The sequence below is a fragment of the Tenebrio molitor genome, chromosome 1 (genome assembly GCF_963966145.1).
Source record: "Tenebrio molitor chromosome 1, icTenMoli1.1, whole genome shotgun sequence".
NCBI lineage: Eukaryota > Metazoa > Arthropoda > Insecta > Coleoptera > Tenebrionidae > Tenebrio > Tenebrio molitor.
Window position 1 is genome coordinate 15,592,308 of NC_091046.1, and position 22,038 is coordinate 15,614,345.

The 22,038-nt window shown below is 32.6% G+C and overlaps 1 protein-coding gene across 1 annotated transcript in view; it reads left to right on the top strand.

Moving 5' to 3' along the window:
- LOC138141231 (discoidin domain-containing receptor 2-like) overlaps nt 1-22,038 on the top strand; it is a 173,371-nt gene that overhangs the window by 8,432 nt on the left and 142,901 nt on the right. Inside the window, exon 2 of the mRNA XM_069061930.1 lies at nt 9,411-9,521. Coding sequence (XP_068918031.1) covers nt 9,437-9,521 — 85 coding nt within the window. The 5' untranslated portion in view covers nt 9,411-9,436. The remainder of the gene's footprint in view (nt 1-9,410; nt 9,522-22,038) is intronic.

Below are 22,038 nucleotides of genomic sequence, written 5' to 3' on the forward strand. Positions count from 1 at the left end.
TATCGATATTTACAAATATTTTTGGAACTGTACATTATAGTTTTAAATGCGGTTAATAATAATTGCTATTACATATTACAATATTGACCCACTAATGTTAAATCAATACTTAAACAATTAAAATAATTGATCTTTTTGAACACGTTTTTCAGTTGCAGTGAGCGATAGTAAGATAGTACAAAAAAAGCAAGGAAGAGACTGAGAAGGGAAAACGAGAGAAGTAACTGTGAATTTGTTGTGTTTACTTTGTCTGTACATTTGTATCGGAAACACTACACACTAGTGATTTGATTGGAAGCTTTGCTTTTGTTGGCTCATTAGGTTGTTACTGTTTGAAATTTCAAAGGGTTTACAAAACATCGAAATTGCACAGAACGAATAACCATAAATCCTTTGTAACAAATTTCAGAATTCTATCAATGCTTATAATTTTTTTATTGAATAATCAAAAAGAATTTAGATGACTATGAATTCAATTTCTTCTTTCTATCAGTTCAGCTGTTAATTATATAATTAAACATTTAAAGAGGGGAAACAAATTTTTTTCACTTAAAAAAATATTGGGCAAAAAAGTGTTATGTAAAGTTTCCACTTGTCGTATTATATCACGAGCAGATTACAACGTGCCGAACATTTCGGATGAGAATGTTAACGTTTTAAAAAAATACCTAAAGTGGCTTGTGAAACTTGTGGCAACACAATGCAAAACCACCCTTTAAATTTCACGGCAGGAAAATTACTGAAATATTTTGCTAGACACAACTAACCACTGAAATATTTGGTATTAATTTCGAAATATTTTCATTGCTGGTGGCTACATGATCACGACAAAGTGCTATTCAATTTTATAGTTCATGTAGGCTACATGTTAAAATTATATTAAAGCATAGCTTCGGGCAATTTCACCGTGATAAAAAAAGTTTGTGTGACGTTAAAACAAATCATTAGCTAAAGAGAAATGTGAAAATTGCGAAGTTTTTCTACAGTAAATCTGTTGCGCGTGAATCAAAGGCGAATAATTATTCTATGATTTATTGAGACACACACTAGATGTTTGCCGATCTCTCGCATACATGAATGACTTACACTTTACACTTGATCTACTGTCAAGCATTGAATTATAAGTGTACAAAAATGACTTACGCTTGCTCTAATGTCAAGCTCTGAAATGCAAGTATGTATACAAAATTGACTTACGCTTGCTCTAATGTCAAGCTCTGAAATGCAAGTATGTATACAAAATTGACTTACGCTTGCTCTAATGTCAAGCTCTGAAATGCAAGTATGTATACAAAATTGACTTACGCTTGCTCTAATGTCAAGCTCTGAAATGCAAGTGAAACTTATTCTAAAACTACCACTATTATATAACTACGAGCGTGGGGGGTAGGGTGGCAAATGGCCGACGCCTCAAGCCAAGTTCAGGTAAACTGAACAAAATCTGCCAGGAGAAACCAAAGCGCAATCCAAATAGAAGTGCTCATGTGTGAAAACTGGGAGTCAAACATTCATTTACTCAACATCCAATTGAATGTTCACGATTGCAGGGATTGAAGCATTAGACATCCGTGTTTGCGCGAAAACAGCGAACAGAAAAAGAAGCCTCATAAAAGAAAAAATAATTTCGCGTGCGTGCGTTTTTTATATACCTATATGATATAAAATAGAAAGAACCGTTTACATATTGGAGAAGAGATTTTGGAGTAAATTGCGTGGAGAAAGTCGATGTAATCAGAACATGAAATCTCAAACTCTTATGAGGTTTTCTGCTCTTGTCTGCGTTGTTAGTGACGATATGTCTGTATTACGGACCCAAAGCTTTAGCCCGCACAGAACCCACGATATTGCCATAATGTAACTAACCAATTACGATCCTTTGTCTGCAACATCCTCGTCCATATGGGACGGGAGGGTCGCGTCAGCGTCAACTGCATTATGTGTCAACATTGCACATGTAAATACGTTCAAGCAGCTATATTAACTGTTTGCAGGATTTGCACGTTATGTACGTATAACTTCTGCACCACTGGGTCGTTCCCCAATTGTTTTCAATTTAATTCGAATTTCCCGGTTCCAGGTGTATTCATTAGCAGTAAAAATTAATTAAGCACCCATATTACAACCGCAACGGCTGATGGGATACCGAAATAGCTGCGTTGTTCTTTGTTTTTGTACATAAGGGCTGCGGATTAGATAGCTTAATTCATAAAAAATTGAATCCCAGTCTGCTGCTCTACATAAAATTTTATAGCTATAGCTTATGTGCGAAATAATCAAATATTAAAATTGCAACTCGAATGCTTAATGTATAGCCATCAAATCAAGATCACTTATTTATGGTGGGTCTTTACCATTTGAAGGGTTTTTATTAATACTGTATTTCAAATTTGATTGCCAATATACTTAAGCGAAACGGCTGTTCGCTTCCATGTTCTAAAAATAGGAAGTCATTAATATTTCCTAAGCAATATTTGTAAGTAACTTTTTATTAAATGACAAAATTGAATGGAGGTTTGGTCATCAAAAAAGGAGCAGGTGAGATACTAACACGTTTCATTCATCATCTCATCCTCCGGGACTCCTGCCAATATTACTCTTGTTTGAGGTTCTGAAGCTATTCTTTCTTCACAAAACTTAGGAGTTTTTAAAAAATAAGATTTTTCTGTTAATACATATGTATATACATACTTAGTTCAAACTCAATTTAATTTACTTGTTAGATTTTCCAAAAAAAGAGCCAAAAAATAAATGGGCAACGATTTGAAAAAATTTAATAGATACAAAAGTTTCATTAGCAATACAAATAACAGACATCGTACGAAGAGGAAAGAAAATCTTCATCATAACTAAACGCAACTAACGATCTCTGATCAAGATCATTTATGTACCTGTTCCAGTTTCTTTATGAGCAGAGAGAAGTGTTAACATTGTTTTTATAGTTATATGTATGTTTTTTTAATTAGAATAGTTAAAATGACGTAAAGCAACGTCGAGCCACCCTGTAACTATCACTCTGGCCTCAAACATCAGCATCATCCTAAAGCTGCAAATTTTGAAATTTTAGCATCCTAAAATTTCAAAATTTGTAGCTTTAAGATGACTCATCGTCATCCGAATAGAAAGACGTAACTTAGTATGATGGTCACATCACTATTCCGCTCTCAGCCACCTAAATCAAAAAAGTAATAGAGATTACAAAGGAAAGTTTTGACTTCGAAATAAAAAAAATATATTATTCAAATGACACATTGAAGTTTTTAGTTCATTTTATATTATTTCTCTAACTCTTTCAAATGTGTAAAATATATATTGATGTCATCCACTTCCACTCTTTCGTCTTACACTTGCTGCCACGAAATATTTGACACTTGATGAAGCTACGCTACACGTTAATGGAAATAAAAGCAAGCACCATACCCGACCATATTTTTTTTTTAACACATACGTTTTAACTATTGTAGTGCATCTATCCATCCCCTGTTTGCATGTTTTCTGATTGACTGCAAAAAATTACTTTACATTTTCCAAATTTCGTTTGAACAAAAAATTTAATATACATAGATACAGGAAAACAGCTGAGAAATTGAATGAGTGTGGTAGCACTTTGTAGTGTAGATGCGTGGGCCTTTAAACGCTCCTTTCACTCGCGTTTTAATGGCCCTCTCATGCCATAAAGAGCCCAATTTACACAGGAACTCGTTAAATAATATATACTATTTCGCACTCCTATAAGTATTTTTACATTGATATTTAGATTTTCCATTACATTTGATGGTTTATTTATTGTTTCTTGCAGTTAACTGATATTTTTCACCGTACTGACTCCTAACTTACTTAAGTATTTTCCTACACTCCTTAGGGATACACACGAACGAGTTAAATACGATATTTTTTTGTTCGACGAGCCCCTTAAAGTCTCCAAATCGCTTAAAATTTTTAAAATTAGCTTGAAGTTTCGTTTTGACAAATTGTGACATTTATCAATTCACAATCCGTTCACGCAGGAGAAAATTTTCAAATTCTGACAGTGTCGAACAAAAAACATATTTTTTGAAGTTTTTGAAATCGATGACAACTGATTGGTGGTAAATCCATAATTTAATGCTTCTTAGTTTTCTTAAGATGTTGACTGGACCTTTTTTTTTTTGAGATTGTTATTGTCATTTCAATCATTCATACCAACTCAAGTCAGATGTCCAGGGATTGGGTCACGTCACTTCATCATTTCAACGCTATCGAAATAATATTCAAATGGAGTGTTCATGTTTTGATCATGAAGAAACAGATTAACCCAACGTAGAAACCGTATCGATGGTTATTTTTAGTACCATGGTACCTTAACAATGTTCATGATGGTCAATGATGTCTTTCTTTAGAAATTGTGTTAGCATATTGAATACTGTGTATGTGTGACGATTATTTAGGATACAACCATTAAAATTTGGAAATGAAGCCAATGTTTTGCAAGCCACATTGAATTTTTTTTTTTATATTTTGTTCTAAAAGGTACCAAGAGACCACTAACTCATCTTATGGGTTGGTGATTTCTCTCTAGATTCTAGATTGATTCATAACAACATAAGTAATAAAATAGTTTTTTAGAAACTGATTTTAGAACACTTATTAGGACATAATTTTTTTTCTTTTACTCACTCCTCATAAATTATAAATTAATATCTTTTGGAACAATTAACCTTTCACCATAACATCAAGCTGATAACGTGGTATAGTTACGATCATACTAAAAACGATGATGAAGAGAAATATTTGGAGAAACCCATACGAACAAAATTATGTAATATGTGTCCACTCACCAGTTTCTTTGTTCTCATTTCGAAAATAGGATTCTATTATAAATATTCTGTGTCCTCGAGTGAAAACCATTCCTATCAATAAAATGTATGTATGTAAATGTCAAAATTGACAAGTGACAGTTTATTAAGTTAAGCTGCAAGGTTTCAGAAATAGATTTTGTTTTCCATAGCCGCCCTTTGTCTTCTTTCTTGTCGATCATTTTGAATGTCACTGTACACTTCTTAGAAAATTCATCCTATATCACTACTACATACTACGAATTTTACAAATAAATCAACTTAGTCATCTAACTGTAAGTAGTTTCGTTTTTTAGTTTTTAATAAGAAATTGTAGAACGGCTGAAGGATAAGACAAAAATTCCCTCGGGTGAAGCAGAAAGTGGTAAAATGTCATTTTTCAGCTGAATTCGTTTAATGAAATTAGCTTTGGAGAGTAGCCTCGTAAATAATAATTCATGATTTCATTAGAGGTTCATGAGAAATTTATGAACTCCTCGAAATATAATTTTCACTTTTAATGACGGCGGCTGGAGTGGCTGACGGGTCAGGGCGTGCGGTTACGGACACGGACCTCTGAAGTCGACCGGGGCAATGCCATTACCACTTCACTTGAAAACCCTATCGACTGGAGCGTTTGAGGCAAACTGATTGTTTTATCAGCTTACAACTTAGCTTTCGCTTTAGCGTGGGGCTGAGCTACACGATACATAGCGGAAACTGGCGGATTATAGAATGCAGACCTGCAGGTGGTTACGTTCCCGTCAGCTTGAAAGGAATATTTGAACGAGTTCGGCAGTGGAAAGGAGATGGAAGGAAAATTAATGGAATTGCTTTCTATATGCTTTTCCAACGGAAAATACGATTTACAAAGGCCGAAAAATACAGCAAAGAAACGCCTATTGAGTAATAAACTTTAGTTTTGCCAGTTCTTTAAGAACAACAGCAATAATCTTAACAATACTACTCTCGCCTAAATAAAGCGGATAAAAGACGGTCTTGTTCAACCTTCTGCGGTTTCAATTAGTTGACGCCCCTTCTATTTTACACTCCGCTATTTAACCTCACTTTGAGATTCTCACAGGGAACATCCTCTTGAGAACGCGTCAAGGAAAAGCTGTAGGTACGCAAAGAATATAAATGAAAAATCGATAATTTACTTTTGAAGACGCTGGTTAGCCATAAATTATTCATTTTGTTTAAAATTAATGACAAATATTCGCATGGGAACCCATTTTGGGGGAGCAAGAAATTCAATTCACAACTGGAAAATTTAACCGCGAAATTTTATAAGCAATAATAAATATTTTTATACGACTTTTAGTTTTCATTCGCGTTATATTTATATGTTTTAATATGATATCTCATAATCATAATTAATAATTAATTTTATTAATTATGAAAATTTGTCAAAACATATTGTTTTGCCATAAATTCTTTCTAAGTTTGTTTCATACTATATTTACATAATATTAAACAAGGAAACATAACTGACTATATTTAAAATACAACACAGTTTACATTAGTGTTTAATTACTCGAAATTTAGTGCCCCTTTTTTCACAAAATTCGAATTAATAAAAAAAAATAATAAAATAGCACTATAGACATAACATTTGCTGAGTACATACAGGGTGTCCCAAAAATGGCGTACTAACGATGCACTACGGTGTAGAAGAGACTACCGTAAACGTCAGAAAAATGTTTAAAAAATTCTATTGGACTTAATTACTGATTTGGCGGTCCTTGAAAGTGGCACTTAACAGGAAAATTATTTTGAAATATATGTATTAAATTGTCTACCTCTAGTCGTACATATTATCACAAAGTACAAGATTATTCACTACCAATATCTAATCCTACATAATAGAGAATTTAGAAGCTTTGGAAATCGAAAAAATTATTTTAAATCCACTACGGTAACATTGCAAGGTAATGATGTACGAGTACATCTTTGTTTACATTATATTACCGTTAATAATAATAATAATAAAAATTGATTTTTTTGTCTGAAGTTTTTTTTCCATATTTTTTTCGTGTACATTTAAACATCCTGGATACGGTAGTAAGTAGTTAGTACGCCATTTTTGGGACACTCTGTATGTGAAATATTTAACAAGTTTGAGCCTCACACTACTGAATTGTTAATTTGCCGTGATGAACATTATAATTTTAATAGAACCCCAGCAATCCTATGTGGCGTCAACTACACTATTGCAATTATGAGAAAAGTTATTTTATAGTTGGACAATTTCGTTTTGTTTCTATTTTATCAAGAGAGTTACTGTCAAAATTCAGATACGAAACAATATTCCAACGAAAACCTCGTAATTAAAAGTTGCTAAACTTAAGTTTAATCATAGCTGGAGATGCCCTGAATTACGGTTTCATTACACAAAATCAGAAGAGCAGCAACTTTACCACATGCAATTTATCCTACAAGATTTTATTTGCTTTATGCTCCGTTTGCTTTTTTCACGCGTACAGAGGAAGAGTATAAATAATTAAGGCGGGGATATTCTACCGCGAGCCAAAGCTAATGGACGTCTACTTGGTGGTCTCCGACGTGATACAAGAACCCTTTTAAACTTGCATCGGTTGGTCAGCCCTCAAACCATATGAAAATTTTAGCATCTTTCGTTCTCCTAGTGTCGATGTTTTCTCTTGATGAAATCAGAAAAGACAACAACCTGTGTATTTTGTTTTCTTAATACATACATATACACAAAAAGATTGCCTCTAACCTTCTCGGATTCAATGAATGCGATTAATGTTTTGCATCGATAAAACCACCCTCTTTATTGATTAGAAATCGAAAAATCACACGTGAAAGGTTTCTACGCTGGGTCACGCAAACCCGGAATTGGAATCATTCTAAAACATTCGTTACAGTAATTAGGTCATTTATTCCAGGAACAGGGGCATTGCAGCATTTTAGAAAGTCCATAAAATTTCTTTTCCTGGCCTAAATCCGATTTATTGCACTTAAATAAAAGACCGTAAAAATACTTACTCTGGTTGAAATCGACACTATTATCATCTCGGTGTCATTAACAAAGTTCGTGTCCGAAGCTTATTTGACAATGATCGCGTAAAAAATAACTAGATACAAAGCTTATTAAATATAACTAGAAATAAATATAAACTACAAATATAACTTTATACGGTGTGATCAAGAATGACTGAATCTGTTGGTACCAATTACGAGACAAAAAACATCAGTAGGTACTTTCCAATTATTTCATTCCAACAGACTCAGTCATTGTTGATCACGCTGTAGTATATTATGCAACAAAATTTATAAACGGCACTTTAGACACGAGTTTTATTAGGCACGAGCGGAGCGTAGTGTAGCGAGTGTTTAATAAACGAGTGTCTAGAGAAGTTTACAAACGAGTTGCGTACTATACTTTTTCTACGACCAAATGAACAACGCAAAGTATTCTTTATTCAACGTTAATTTAAACATAAAATTCGAACCTGTAAACGTCAATTGACAAGTGACAACTAATTTCATTTTGAGTGTCACATGATTTTTGCTAATAAAAAACCAGAGCGTGATTAAAAAGCCCGTTGCTAACTTCACCTCGTGACTAAAACGCACAAAGTCACAGCTTGTGAAGGTGTATTTAAAAGATCACTTAGCGTCATGGAAACATATGCGATAAGTGGCGTTTTAATAAACATAGGAGTAGAAAAAAATACAAGTATGTATTGAATATTATTGTATTCTGTTTAAAAAATACTAATTACATCGTTATTCTCTCATATCTTTTGTTTGTACATTAAAGCATTCTGTCCTGCATATTAATGTTCAGAATAAAAAAAAAAGTGTATCTTTTTATGTTTACAAAACGTGATCTCTTTCTATCTGATTGTATTGTCTAACGTTCTGCTTAATCTAACACTAATAATAACGATTAGTCTGGAATGTGACCGTAAGTCCTTTCTTTTAGAAGAAAAGCCGTTTGTTTAGTACATATTCCAACCGAACTCAAGTAATTACAACATACATGAGAAAACTTAATACTTAAGGAATATTTCTTAGAGATAAAAGACGTAATTTCATAAACTAAACTATCGTATGATCAAAAAGTCTTTGGATCGCGATAGCAATCAACCATCTACAGAATTATTTACTTCTATTGCCCGTAGTTTTTATTGTACCTACTTCAAACATAAACGAGGCGAATAAACCTAATTACTATTTTCACCACGATTTCCATTACTGTAGTAGATATGATTTAATAATAAAAATTGTATGTTCTCGTTGAAACATTTTGAATTATAACCTGCTAACTTGAAAGTTGTCAAGTAAATGTCAAAAATAATTTAAATAAATAATTTCATAGGTAGCTTGTTAATTCCACGGCAACCCTGATCCGAAGACTTTTTGATCGTACGATAGTTAACATTCCACACTTTCTGAATAATAGAGACTATTTAGTAAAACAATAGTAATATTTGTTAAGGAGTGTCTAATAATAATTATCTAACAGTACAGAAGACGGTAACGACAATTCCCGGAGGATATGTACTTAGGAGCCAATACATTAGGTAGAATAATCACAATGTCTAACGCCAACCTGTTATATTCCAGGTTCATGTGACCTACAGTGGATCAGAATGTGGATTTCAAATGAGTTTGGGTTTCTGTTTCTGTCAGCTTTAGCAATGAGTTGTTTCGATCCAATCCAGTCCCTCGAAACAAGTAAGTACTATTTACACATTTTAACTCCGTGTTTATAGACGTTGTTACAGAATTATGCATACTTACAAAATTTAGTTACCGTTAGCTGAATTTATTTATATTCAATTTGACTCTCTATTAAACATCAAAATGTGATGGAAAAAACCAGCTAATCAATATATTTTATGAGTTAAGTGGTATTCGAAACTTAAAACGCGTGAAATAAATTACATATTTGCAAAGCAACTAGGTACGTTTATATTGGACGTTCAGTCTTATTGACGGGTTAATCAAACAGAGAAAATGAAATTTCAATCCTCATGCAAACATGCTGAATTAAAATTCAGTCGAAATAAAATGTTTGATCCAGTTAAATTGAAAAGCCTAAAAAAATAGAAACAATAACAGCGTAAATGTTGAAATTAATGTATGTGTGTATACTTCGTCCAGCGAGAGATTGGAAGATTTTAAATTCTATACTTGTAATCCAACACTACAAAATGCACTAGAATACATTAATTAGATCATAATTTCAGGGCAAAAATGTTGCTGCTTAAAGGGTATATTTCAAATTTTACGTTCGCTAAGTACTACTTTCTCTACGTAGAATTTAGTGCTTTCTATGTCAACCAATCTCTCGCTGGACAAACTATACCACTGTACCTACATGTACAAAGTGTCACTAAAAGAATGTATATCAAGAGTCCTGTGGAATTATGCGGTTCTGTGTCGAACTATGTCAAGCCGTTAAAGCCGTCAAATCAGATGTCAACAGTCAAATGTCGAATTATTAAATCTTCTTGTTAGCGTCAGTTGTGAGTTCGACTTCTTAGTTGTTTTGTTTGTGATTTTCTACACTTTTTCTATATTCCAATTACTTTTCATCTGAGGCACAACAGTCTATTAAAAACCTGTCATTAATGGACTTACCTACATAACCTCTGTTTTTCTGTTTGGTACCACAATATGCTACAGAGCGGCAAAAATCAAATATATTCGAATTCCACAGGACTCGATATACATTCTTTTAGAGACACTTTGTACATAGGTGCATAGATTTTTATTTGTAAATTATCTGTATGGTTTTTGTTGGTTAAGTTTTAAAAGTTACTTAAAATGTTAATGGAAAGAAGAAATACATTTTTCTCCTAACAAAAAATAAACATTGAGAACCTTTAACCCACGACATCTAACTACATACATATCTGTTAATATTTTTTTGATGACTAATTTTCAAATACATAACAAATGCATCATAGAACGAAAAATTCCTTGCTGCATGTCAAATTATTAAATATACCGAGTGTCAACTTCCCAAACTTGGTAAACATGATTGTGAATTTAAACTTCCTACTATCTCAAATGGCCCAATTATTTGATTATTAAAAATATCAGTTCAACATTAATTTTTTGAGGGTATTGCGCTCTTGTTAGTTAAATTTATCCGCGGATTTTCTTGAAACAAATATCGAGTGTTCCGGGTGTTTGGCTCATTATTCAACGTAAATGTACTCGTATGTACATTCTTGAGTAAAACAAATAGAAGACAAAAAGTTTTCGTCTTGGTTTGTTCTTTTCTGCAAAAAGTATGTAATTCTACTTTCTACGTCTACATCAAAAATTTCCTAATGGCATTGTAGTTTGTACGGATAATAATTAATATACTTATGGCTGTCAATATGATATTAAACAAATATATTTCATAGCAACTCATGTATTTATTTTTTTTTTGCTCGACACTGTCAGAATTTGAGAATTTTCTCCTGTGTGAAGGGATTTTGATAAATGTCACAACTTGTCAAAACGAAACGTCAAGCTAATTTTAAAGATTTTAAGGGGCTAGTCGAACCAAAAAACATTGTATTCAACTCGTTCGTGTGTAAATTGGCACTCGTAGGGCCTTAAAACGCTCGTTTCACTCAACCAAAAAAAGCCCAATTTACACACGAACTCGTTAAATAAACTACTATTAAATATCTGTACTTTAAAATGTGCCTATGGCCAGATTTGGTGGTTGATACCCGGTATACAAATTTAATATTAAATATAAATCCCACAAATGAATGTTATTGTGAAACATCAATTCAATTTTGAAAAAGGAATATATGTACTAATAAGTAAAAAACATTTTCTGTTGTTTTACATTTGAGAATCATACTTAAATAATTATCGTATCTACAAAACTAAGAGGCCGATTTCAAGTTGACTTGCAACTTGTATTGTCATGGTAACGGCACATAATTGCAAGTTTGAGAAAGAGCATATTAGTAATTAATGTGTAGGACAAAGATAGCTACACATTTGCGCTGCACCATCTATTTGTCACCCTGACTTGAAATCGGGCTCTTTTAGTTGACACTTATTTTATATTAACAGACATCTATGGAATGTTTATGTTGAAAGCCATTGTCATTATCATTATCATTACCATCACCATTACAACAATTTCTAGTTTATAGATAGATATTACTTTATTCTTGCCTTTACGGCCTTGAATGGGTTTGTCCAAAATATATAAGTTAATGATTATATCCTATACATTAAAACTACTTAGATTCGCCTTGGTTTGTTTTTAGTTTATTAGATGTATTCAGAAGTTAAGGGTTCATTTTATTTGTGTATAGTAATTTTATCCTTCATCAGTTGCAGTATTGACTACTAAAAAAGGAGCATTAAAAAGTATTCAGTTTATTTTCTGTGAGATTTATTCTTATTGTTTACATATGTTTTACACAGATTTAGGGGGTCATTCACGAAACTCGGTAAGGGTCGATAAGACATTGCAAATTCAAAACCATGACAACTGATATTGTTGAAGCATTGTATTTGCCGTTTGGTTAACGATTTGCAAATTATCTGAGTTTCGAAAATGACCCCCTGAGTTAATGAACTTATTCATCGCCATAAAACTACTAGGGTGATACAGGCTGATTCACGTAGCCCATTCGTTAGAAACTTTTTAATTTCCCAAAATCGTATTAATATGAAAATCAAGTTCAAATAAAATATTTTCAAATGGCGACACTTCCGGAAATACCGGAAACGATGCCATCCTTGTGTTTTTAAATAGAAAAGCTCCATTTTGATTTCATATTTGAATTCTACGTTAAATTTTGAGTTTCACTTCACTTCACCAGCCAAAAATTAACGTCGAAATCGAATTCGTGTGCCTACTGGATACATCTAAAGTACACGTCTCTCCTTTATTCTATTGAAATGAGTAATGTAATCAAATCAAATTAAACGAAAATTGACTGTGAAATTAAATTATGTTCGTTTTCTATAATAATGCTGATAATTCTTATTTTTTGTACACCACATTATATGCTGAAAAATTTCATTACTTAAAGAAAAATTAAATGTTACTTCATCTCAATGGAACTTAAAAGTTTCACTTATACATATTTATTGTCTCAAAAATTACTATAGACTATAGAGCATGAAAGCTAAGAAATTAGACACTTTTATTTAAGGTATTTTTAAAGAAAAGCAAAGTGGCGAAAAATAGTAAAAAGACTAAAATATATAAGTTACAAATTTCACTGCAAATGTTCCCACAATTACCTGAACGCAAAGGCACACTTTCTGCTTTCTATTCATGCCAAATCTTTAAAGAAATGCCTTGGATATTGGATACGTAAACAGAAAACCGAAACTCATAAATCACCAAACGGTCTCAATGTAACATATGTTTGTAGATATATCGGTGCTTTTATGTCGAAAACCACAAAAGAATTTATTTTATGAACATGTCCACCATTTATGTAACATATGACAATGTTTTATGAGAATGTAGTGCACACACAAAGTCATTTTCTCTACAAATTGGTAATTTTAATTCTCATTTTGTTATCTCGTAAATGTAAACATCTATATTCTTCAAGAATACATCTACTTGGATAACGACATTTCTGAAGAGAGGTGAAATTCAAATACTTTTTTAAACAAACCAGTCTAATTAGATTATATTGGAAACTTTTTTGTTTCCTTCCCCCAAAGCAATTTGAAAATATGTAAAAGGGCGAAAATTCATAAAACTCAATAAAACGCAATTCGCATTCAATTTAAATAAATTCCATAACATCATTCTGGCTCCAAATTAATCGTGAAGTGCTCTCTCAACTCTCGACGCCGTGCGATGTCATAGAAACAGCCGCATTTGTAGCAATATCATCCTACTTCTTGTTATAAGCCTCCCATGATACACATCTTACACTAGCATTTAATTTAATCTTACATATAACTGGATTTCGGGAAACGCGCCATCTGGAAATATTTGATTGTGTATGCCAAGAGTTGTGTAATCGAAAGGATTTACTCACAACGGCGTGTCAGTGTCTGTTGACCGGGAATGTTCAGCACACTGTTCAGGAATGTTACCGATGTTTGTCAATTGAAAGCACTTCATAACAACGACATTTACCGTAACTTGTACTCGTAATATTCGATTGACTGTTTATTGAGATTATCAATTGTCTTCGTTTAAGACGAAGTCAGACTCGATGCGGCATTTTTGTTCCCACGATTCGGAGCTTATAATCCTGTCAAAAATAAATTACTCCCTAGGATTTAGGGATATTTGTCACTAGGTTGCCACAAATTCGGTTAGGTTGGAGGCTATGTGGTTTCTGGTGACAAACAAAAGATATCGTAACCGTAAGGCAGGGAATTTTTTGCAACAGTTGCATTTGGCTCTATTTCTCGCTAAGTGATAGATGGTTTTTCGTTTCACAATCAATTTTGGTTTCTAGCGGCATATTTGGTTGGACTTGATCTCTCAATTCATAGTAACCAATCTTAGGCATTCAAAATTATTTTTGTAATTCTAGTTATCCACAACATGAAAAACGTTATTTCCCTAAAAATTCGAATTCTAGGGAGTAATTTATTTTTGACACAATTATACATAAGATCCATGATTGGAATGGCAAATACTTGCAATATGTTTTCCATTGAAGGTTCAAAGTTGTCTATCTCGCCAAATACGTAAAAATCTCTGAAACCCATTAATTAAACTAAAATGTCGTATTTAACATGTTACGCATAAACTGGCTAATGTCACAATTAAGTACCATCAATATAATGATTTCTAAAATACTCCAATTCTATAAATACGTAATTCTACTTCATTAAATATTTATCAGTGAATTTATTTCAACTGCTCCTCCGGTGTTTTATTCGATAAAAAAGACGGAAAAAACATCGTTTTTTGTTCTCTAATGGGACAACAAAAACTTACAGACGGACTAAAACCTCCGGGGCGAACAAAAAAGCAGGAACGGTACTTTCCAAACGCCAATAATCTTTGCATGTTGCAACGTGTTTCAACAAACATTTTAAAAGGTGTGGGATTAAAAAGACACGGTTGTACATAAACATACCTAGTAAAATTTAAATAACAATTAACATGCCAAAGGTAATTGTGGAGTCATAACTAAAGTTAATCAATTATTTTTGCACTAAAGACTGAAAAATTGACAGTCCTTGAATGAAACTCATGTACAGTTGCGGACACGGAATTTTAATTGGAATTTAATTTGGCAATACAGGCTGTTTGATAAAAAACGCCTCAACCCATAACTTTTTTATTTATTATCCGATTTCAATGAACAAAAAAACCAAAGATATGGTTTTTCATGCGCTACGAAGCAGCCATAACATATTTTCTTTTTGGCGTTATTTTCAGTAGCTACCGATAATCAACTTTTTTTTTTTAATGGACACATGTAGTTTTTTAGGCTTAGTCTGGTAAAGTATTTTTTTCTGAATCTAATAATGTATTAAAATATTATTTTCTTGGAAAACGTGAATAATAATAATAATCTCCTATCCCACCTCCACCCGGCGGCACGGCAATTTTGCCGGAGTACATACACTATTACGGATAATACTATCAAGTAATAGTGCAGTGCTTATCAACATAATTACCGGCGTCTCGCCTCCGCATTTTGACTTTTTTGTGTTTTATGTTCTGTGTCAATGTTAAGGAATTTCCTCACGATGTGACATGAGTATAATAATATACCTTTTTGAATTTCAACCACCAATGTGTTCTCTAAGTCCAAAATTTTTAAATTTTTAAAAAGAGATTGGGGTACTATTCCTGTTGCTGAAATTATAAATGGTAAAATCGAAATTTTTTCTAAACACCAAAGATTTCTCATAGCAACGGAGAGTTCTAAATATTTATTAATTTTTGTATTATATGTCTGTGTTATATATAATTATAATTATTATTATTATTATTTTTTCTATTAAATTTTTGTTTTTGACTAATTACGATTTTTATTACACTCGAACATAAAATAATAGTCAAATGACTGCTATCCTGCATGACTGACAATGTTGTTATTTTATACTTAAATAAAAAAAGGTTAAAAAAGCAGATGAAAACTTCTAAGCTGACGTTTAGATGACATTCATCGTACTTTGTATTCCGATTGTTTTTCACGGCACTCTTAAGAATTTTATAATAAGCTGAACCACAAAAAATTGTTTTTTTTTTCAGTTAGCTATGAACCAAATGATCTTTCAATACATCATTAGATTCAGAAAAAAAAACCTTACCAGACCAAGCCTAAAAAACTACATGTGTCCATTTAAAAAAAAAGTTGACTATCGTTAGCTATTGAAGATAACGCAAAAAAATATATTTTATGGCTGTTTTGTAACGCTTGAAAAACCATATCTTTGAAATTTTTGTTCATTGAAATCGGGTCATAAATAAAAAAGTTATGGGTTGAGGCGTTTTTCATCAAACAGCCTGTATACCTTGACGCGGAAAATTGGAAAATTCAAATTACATATTATCTATCATTTGAACATTTTTCTCATATAATGAACGGTTATCGAGTTATTCTGTGAAAACGTGCTTTTTGCACCTTTTATTCAAGGTCGCTGCTCAAACAACATATTTTAAAATCATTACTCCCCACCTTTTTTTGTAAGGCAACGGCCATTTTTATCCCCCACTGACTGAACTAGATATCATATTTTATTTGTTCCACACTTGTAAACCTCAGTTTTACAAGTCACAGTATGCGCCTTGAAAATGTCTTTTAACTGGCTAGCCTGTAAAACTCTTACTGGCTACCCAGTAAAATTTTACACTCGTGCTGATATGAGTGTCGTGCGTTTCCAAAGCAATACGTGCAAGCTCATACGATTTTTTTTTTCATATATTGGAATTTTTAATAGTTTGTATTACTATTTACAAGTGTGGAGCAAATAAAATATTCAACAATACACGTAAGGTAACGGGTTTGACTGGCTACAGAAGGACATGACTGGAGAGCCGAAGGCGAGTCTAAAACCCCTTTTACCATGCTAGTACATAATGTTAAATACTATTACTTGTTTTTGTTTCCGCATTAAATGACATAACAAACACAAATGATTGTAAATAATCCATTTTTCCATTATTTATGAATAAAAATTAAAATAATAGTTTATTTAACGAGTTCCTGTGTAAATTGGGCTTTTTTGGCATGAGTGGGCCCACGAGTGCCAAAAAAAGCCTAATTTGCACACGAACGAGTTGAATACAACTTTTTTTTTGTTCGACGATCCCCTTAAAGGCTACAAATCGTTTAAAATCTTTAAAATTAGCTTGACGTTTCGTTTTGACATGTTGTGACATTTATCAAGATCCACTTGCCATACTTATCCACAATCATTTTGAATCACCCAATATAATACATATAGGTATGTAATAGAATTTAATTTACAATCAAATCTCAAAAAAATCCGATAAACCGTGTTCAAAATATTTAATTATTTTCATACTTTGTAGCGGCATTTTACAGATTGTCTAAAACACGCCAATCAATCTATGAACAGGCCAAAACAACAGTCATTCAGCAGATTGGTTGCCAATTTGGACAGTCCGCAGATTGGCTAGGCACTGATTTCGCACGTTATCGATAACATATGTGTTTGTGTACAGTGTACACTATGAAATTGAAATAGATTGTAATTGTGAGAGATGTGAGCTGAATATGTATTAAAAGATCATGTGATCAAATAAATTTCAGATCAAATATCTTTTTCGCAATTTAAATTCTTGCGTCGAATGACAGCTCAAAATACTTTTGATCTGAAATTGATTTGATCACACGATATAATGTACACTGCTGTGCAGAAAAATCGCGTACACTTCAAAAAACAAACAATTCGGTTTTCCAGTATTTTGTGCTTTGTAAATGTGGATTTTGACATTGTATTTGTAAATAAGTTACAAACTGTCAGTGAGATTGTCACTATTTAATGTATTCGTTATTAGGAAAATGTAACAGTTGTTTTACACTGACAAATAAAACGTCAAAACCAATCTAGACCGACTTAACACAGCGAAAAATATGTGTACGGGAATTTCCTGCACAGCAGTGTACAATGAAGAAATAAAATATAATGTACATTTTTGCTACATTGTACCGACCACTAAGCCACTACTATAAACCATTCACGATTATTTCAAATTCGGACTATCTATGAAAATCTGACATTTTAGTTGGCAGTATTGTGATTTGTCTTAATAAATCTATTTTAGGTTATAATTCAACCGAACACTGCTCCCAAGTTGTTACATTTTTTAAATAATTGAACGCATTAGGAACAAATAATCGTAAAATTGTAATTGAAATGAAACATACATATTTGTAGGGCAGTTCTGGGTAAATTCTTATTAACTAAATTAATGACGGAATTGACAACAATGCGAATATTTAAAAACGAAACGTCATATGACAGGACCTGACGCCAATCTAACAAAAAAATATCGCGGCCTCCTGCGTGTTTAAAATAATCGTGAACGGCATATACTTTAACATGTAAATGCCTAAAACCAAAACTTATTTAAAATTAAATACATTTTCAACCAGCCAACCATAAAATGTTTTTTTTCTCATCGCACCATTGTGAAATATAGGTACCTAGGTAAATTAAATATAAAACAGGCTTGTTTGTTTCATCCAAATATATCTCTGCCATAAACAAGTCAATCCTAACTTTAAAACGTTAGGGCTTTGCAACTATAATGAGTAACACAGGACCACCTGCGACCCTTCGTTAATTGAGAAATTCGGTAAATCGCTAATCATGTCCCTCTTGTTTTCCCCGTTACCTCCATCAATTAGCGAGCATCATTTTATCAACAAGAGTAACACAAAACATACTTTTTCTTAAATATTATAATTAAACCGGTCATTTTAAAAACATTATGCGTCGCTGACTGCTAATTGTTAGGAAAATAAAAAAAAGTCTAATATGTACATACTCGTACATGTGTTACCAAACAAAACTTTTAACTCAGTGGCAGTGGCAGTGGGAGGCAAAATGCCCACGAATAGCTTAGCTTATTTGTAAGTTTTTAACCAAAACCTCCCAAAACAAAAACTAGGTCTTACTTTCAAAACCGCACTACTTATTTTGGACATCGTTCAATATAATCATTAATTCATAATTAAACTTAAAGACAACAGCCAATGCTCATTGTAAAATTACAATAGAATATTCATTCAAGAAACATCATAAGTGATGATGTTAATAAAATGACCGTAATGTTTAGTCTCTACATTTAAAGAAAAAAAAAGAATTTTTACGCTGAATAAGAATACAGAAACATCTGCATCTGAGAAAAACTGATATTCAATAAATATGTTATTAGTTACATATACTCGTAAATACAGTGTGGAAACTTTAACTGGAATAAAATTCATAACTTGGACATTTGTAAAACATCCCGAAAAAGGCCAATTTTTGTTTTTCCTTGCATTTGGCGCAAGTGCGCATCCACCCCTAACTTTTTTTTCGAATATAAGTGTATACCAAGTGATACCTCGTTTGAAAGACTACTTCGCAAGGAATACAACGCACTATTTGTTTTCTGAATATTTTCAAAGCCTACGTGTAAAAAAAATAAAAACCAATGGAGGTGTACATTTCGTATCTCACAGAAACTTGTTTCAAAAGCCTTGATAGCCTTTTGCCTTAGCAAGATTTAAGCACAATACTGGAACTTGGGACATGTAAGGGTTGTGCCCAGACAGCGAGAACCCACTGTTGGAGAGGATACTAGACTAAACGTGGTATTAACTATTCAAGAAAATCCAGTGACTCCAGCTCGGCAATTGGCCCATGACAACGATATCAGTCAACGATATCAACTACTCTTCTGAAAATGCTTAGATCTGCAAAGCTGCATCCTTACAAGATGCAGATGGCCCAAGAATTAGCTGACGATGACCCGGACCGCCGAATCCAATTTTGCGAGCCAATGATGAACCTGATGAATGGGCCGTTATTGTTATCAGACTGACCATAACCCTCATTGCATGCCAAAAACTCATACTCAATCTCCGCAAAAACTCAATGTATGGACTGGGATAATAGGTGATCGAATATTGGAGCCAGTATTCTTGGATGGTAATCTTGATGGAGCTACACATGTTACGTTGCTTCAAGAAGATCTCATGGCAGCGTTAGCGACCTTATTTCCAAATCGGTTAGATCCAGATTTACCCGATGAAAGAATATGGTATCAACAGAACGGAGCTCCACTCCATTATGCTGTGATTGGTCGTAAATATTTAGTTTTTCACAATCGATGAATTGGAAGACAAAGTCAAATTGAATGGCCGCGGCCGGCAAAATTTCCGGATCTTACTTCCCTCGACTTTTTTTATGGGGATATTTCGAGAGTAAAGTCTATGTAACAAAACCAAACAATATTAAGCAAAGTATTAGGTATGAAATCAACCAAATCGCACCGGAAATGTTACAAAACGTAAGGGATGCATGTTACTATCGATTTGCAATTTGCCAAGGAAGAAAGGGTGCCCACTTTGAACATTTGTTGCATTAAATAGTATTCAACATATAAAATTGGTTTTTATTTTTTTAGCACGTAGGTTTTGAAAATATTCAGGAAACAGTGCCTTGTGTTCCTTGCGATGTGTCCTTTCAAACGAGGTGTCACTTAGCATAACTTTACATTTGAAAAAAAAAACGTTTAGGGTGGTTGGGCACTTCCGAGAGCAGATATGCAAAAACCATATGCCCCAAAATGTGGACAAGGAAAAATAAAAATGACCTATTTCTGTTTTTTTTTTTTATAAAAATCGCCTATTTCCAAGTTATTAATTTTATTCCAGTTAAAGTTTCCACACTGTATAAGATAATTATTATTATGTTGCCGTTCTAAAGTTGTTCATTCTTTCTTTGAAAACCCCATTAGATTCTACAAATACCTTGAACTTTGAATGATAATAATTAGTATCATACTTAGAGTTACATTTTACGTGTAATTTAATTTTTCATTTTAAAAAAAGCACTAATATCAACCTTGAAACACAAACAACATATTAAATAGTTAATCAAGAATGTTATGTTTTATATGACGATGTTTAACAAAATGTAGTAAGAATTATATCCTTTGTTACAAATTTTTAAGTGCAGAAATAATAACTTCATTCTTGAAATATTATTAATTAGTATATTAGTAATAGTATTGCATGCTAAAAGATCAACATGAAAATGTAACACTTTGGTATCATTATGAGTTCCATAGGAAACGATATCGTTTTTAGTGTCCCGATAGGACACGAATCTGATTCAAACGTGGAACGTACATGACACTGTCACATAAAACATACCACCCCTGTGATTATATATATAACGGATGTTTTAACGGTGCACATTATGAAAAACTGCCAACAATCATACCACGATATGGCTGAAACCAAATATAAATAAATAACTAAGCAACGGACCACAATTTCAACAAACACTGTGAAAGGTAAAGCCTGTGCACGCACCAATTTTGTTTATGTACTAAAATAAGCTTATAAAATTTTATATAAATGATCAGTTTCAAATTTCTAACGTTTAACAAATTTATTTTACTTTCTCCATCTTTCATTTTGTTCAAAAGATTTTAATTAGAATACGTATGTATCTATTAGGAGTACTTTAAAAATTAATATTTAATCAGTAGAAGTAAATAGTCATGTGCATAACTTGTTCTGTTAATGCAGTTAGTGGCATGTGATAATACATGTGATTCGCATGGTAAGGAAGTTACTTTTGATATATGTAGTTACCTATTTAAAAAGTTTGTTAACTAACTCTTGGAATACATAGACTTGGGATTGTTAATTTGCATTGTGTGTTGTGTGAACCTAAATTAGCAATAAAAATAATGCATGTTGGTACTACAATGTTCCTGGAAAATCAAGAAATTTGCAATTTTAAGCTTACCATTTGCATTTCACTTAATCTCGTTTGCGACTAGAACACTTAATAATACTTGGAGCGGTTGGCTCACCAGTATAGGATAAAACCAACATTCTAGGATTCACATTTAGGTAACTACGTATAATGTTAGTATTAATTTATTATTATTTAAAATGTAAACATAATTTACCATCAATATAAACTCAATCGGGATAGTAGTGTTTACGAGTACAAAACAGAACACAACTGCAATGATTTTTTTTTTTACTTTATCTCAAAACAGAGTTAAGAAAGTTTGCATTATTAG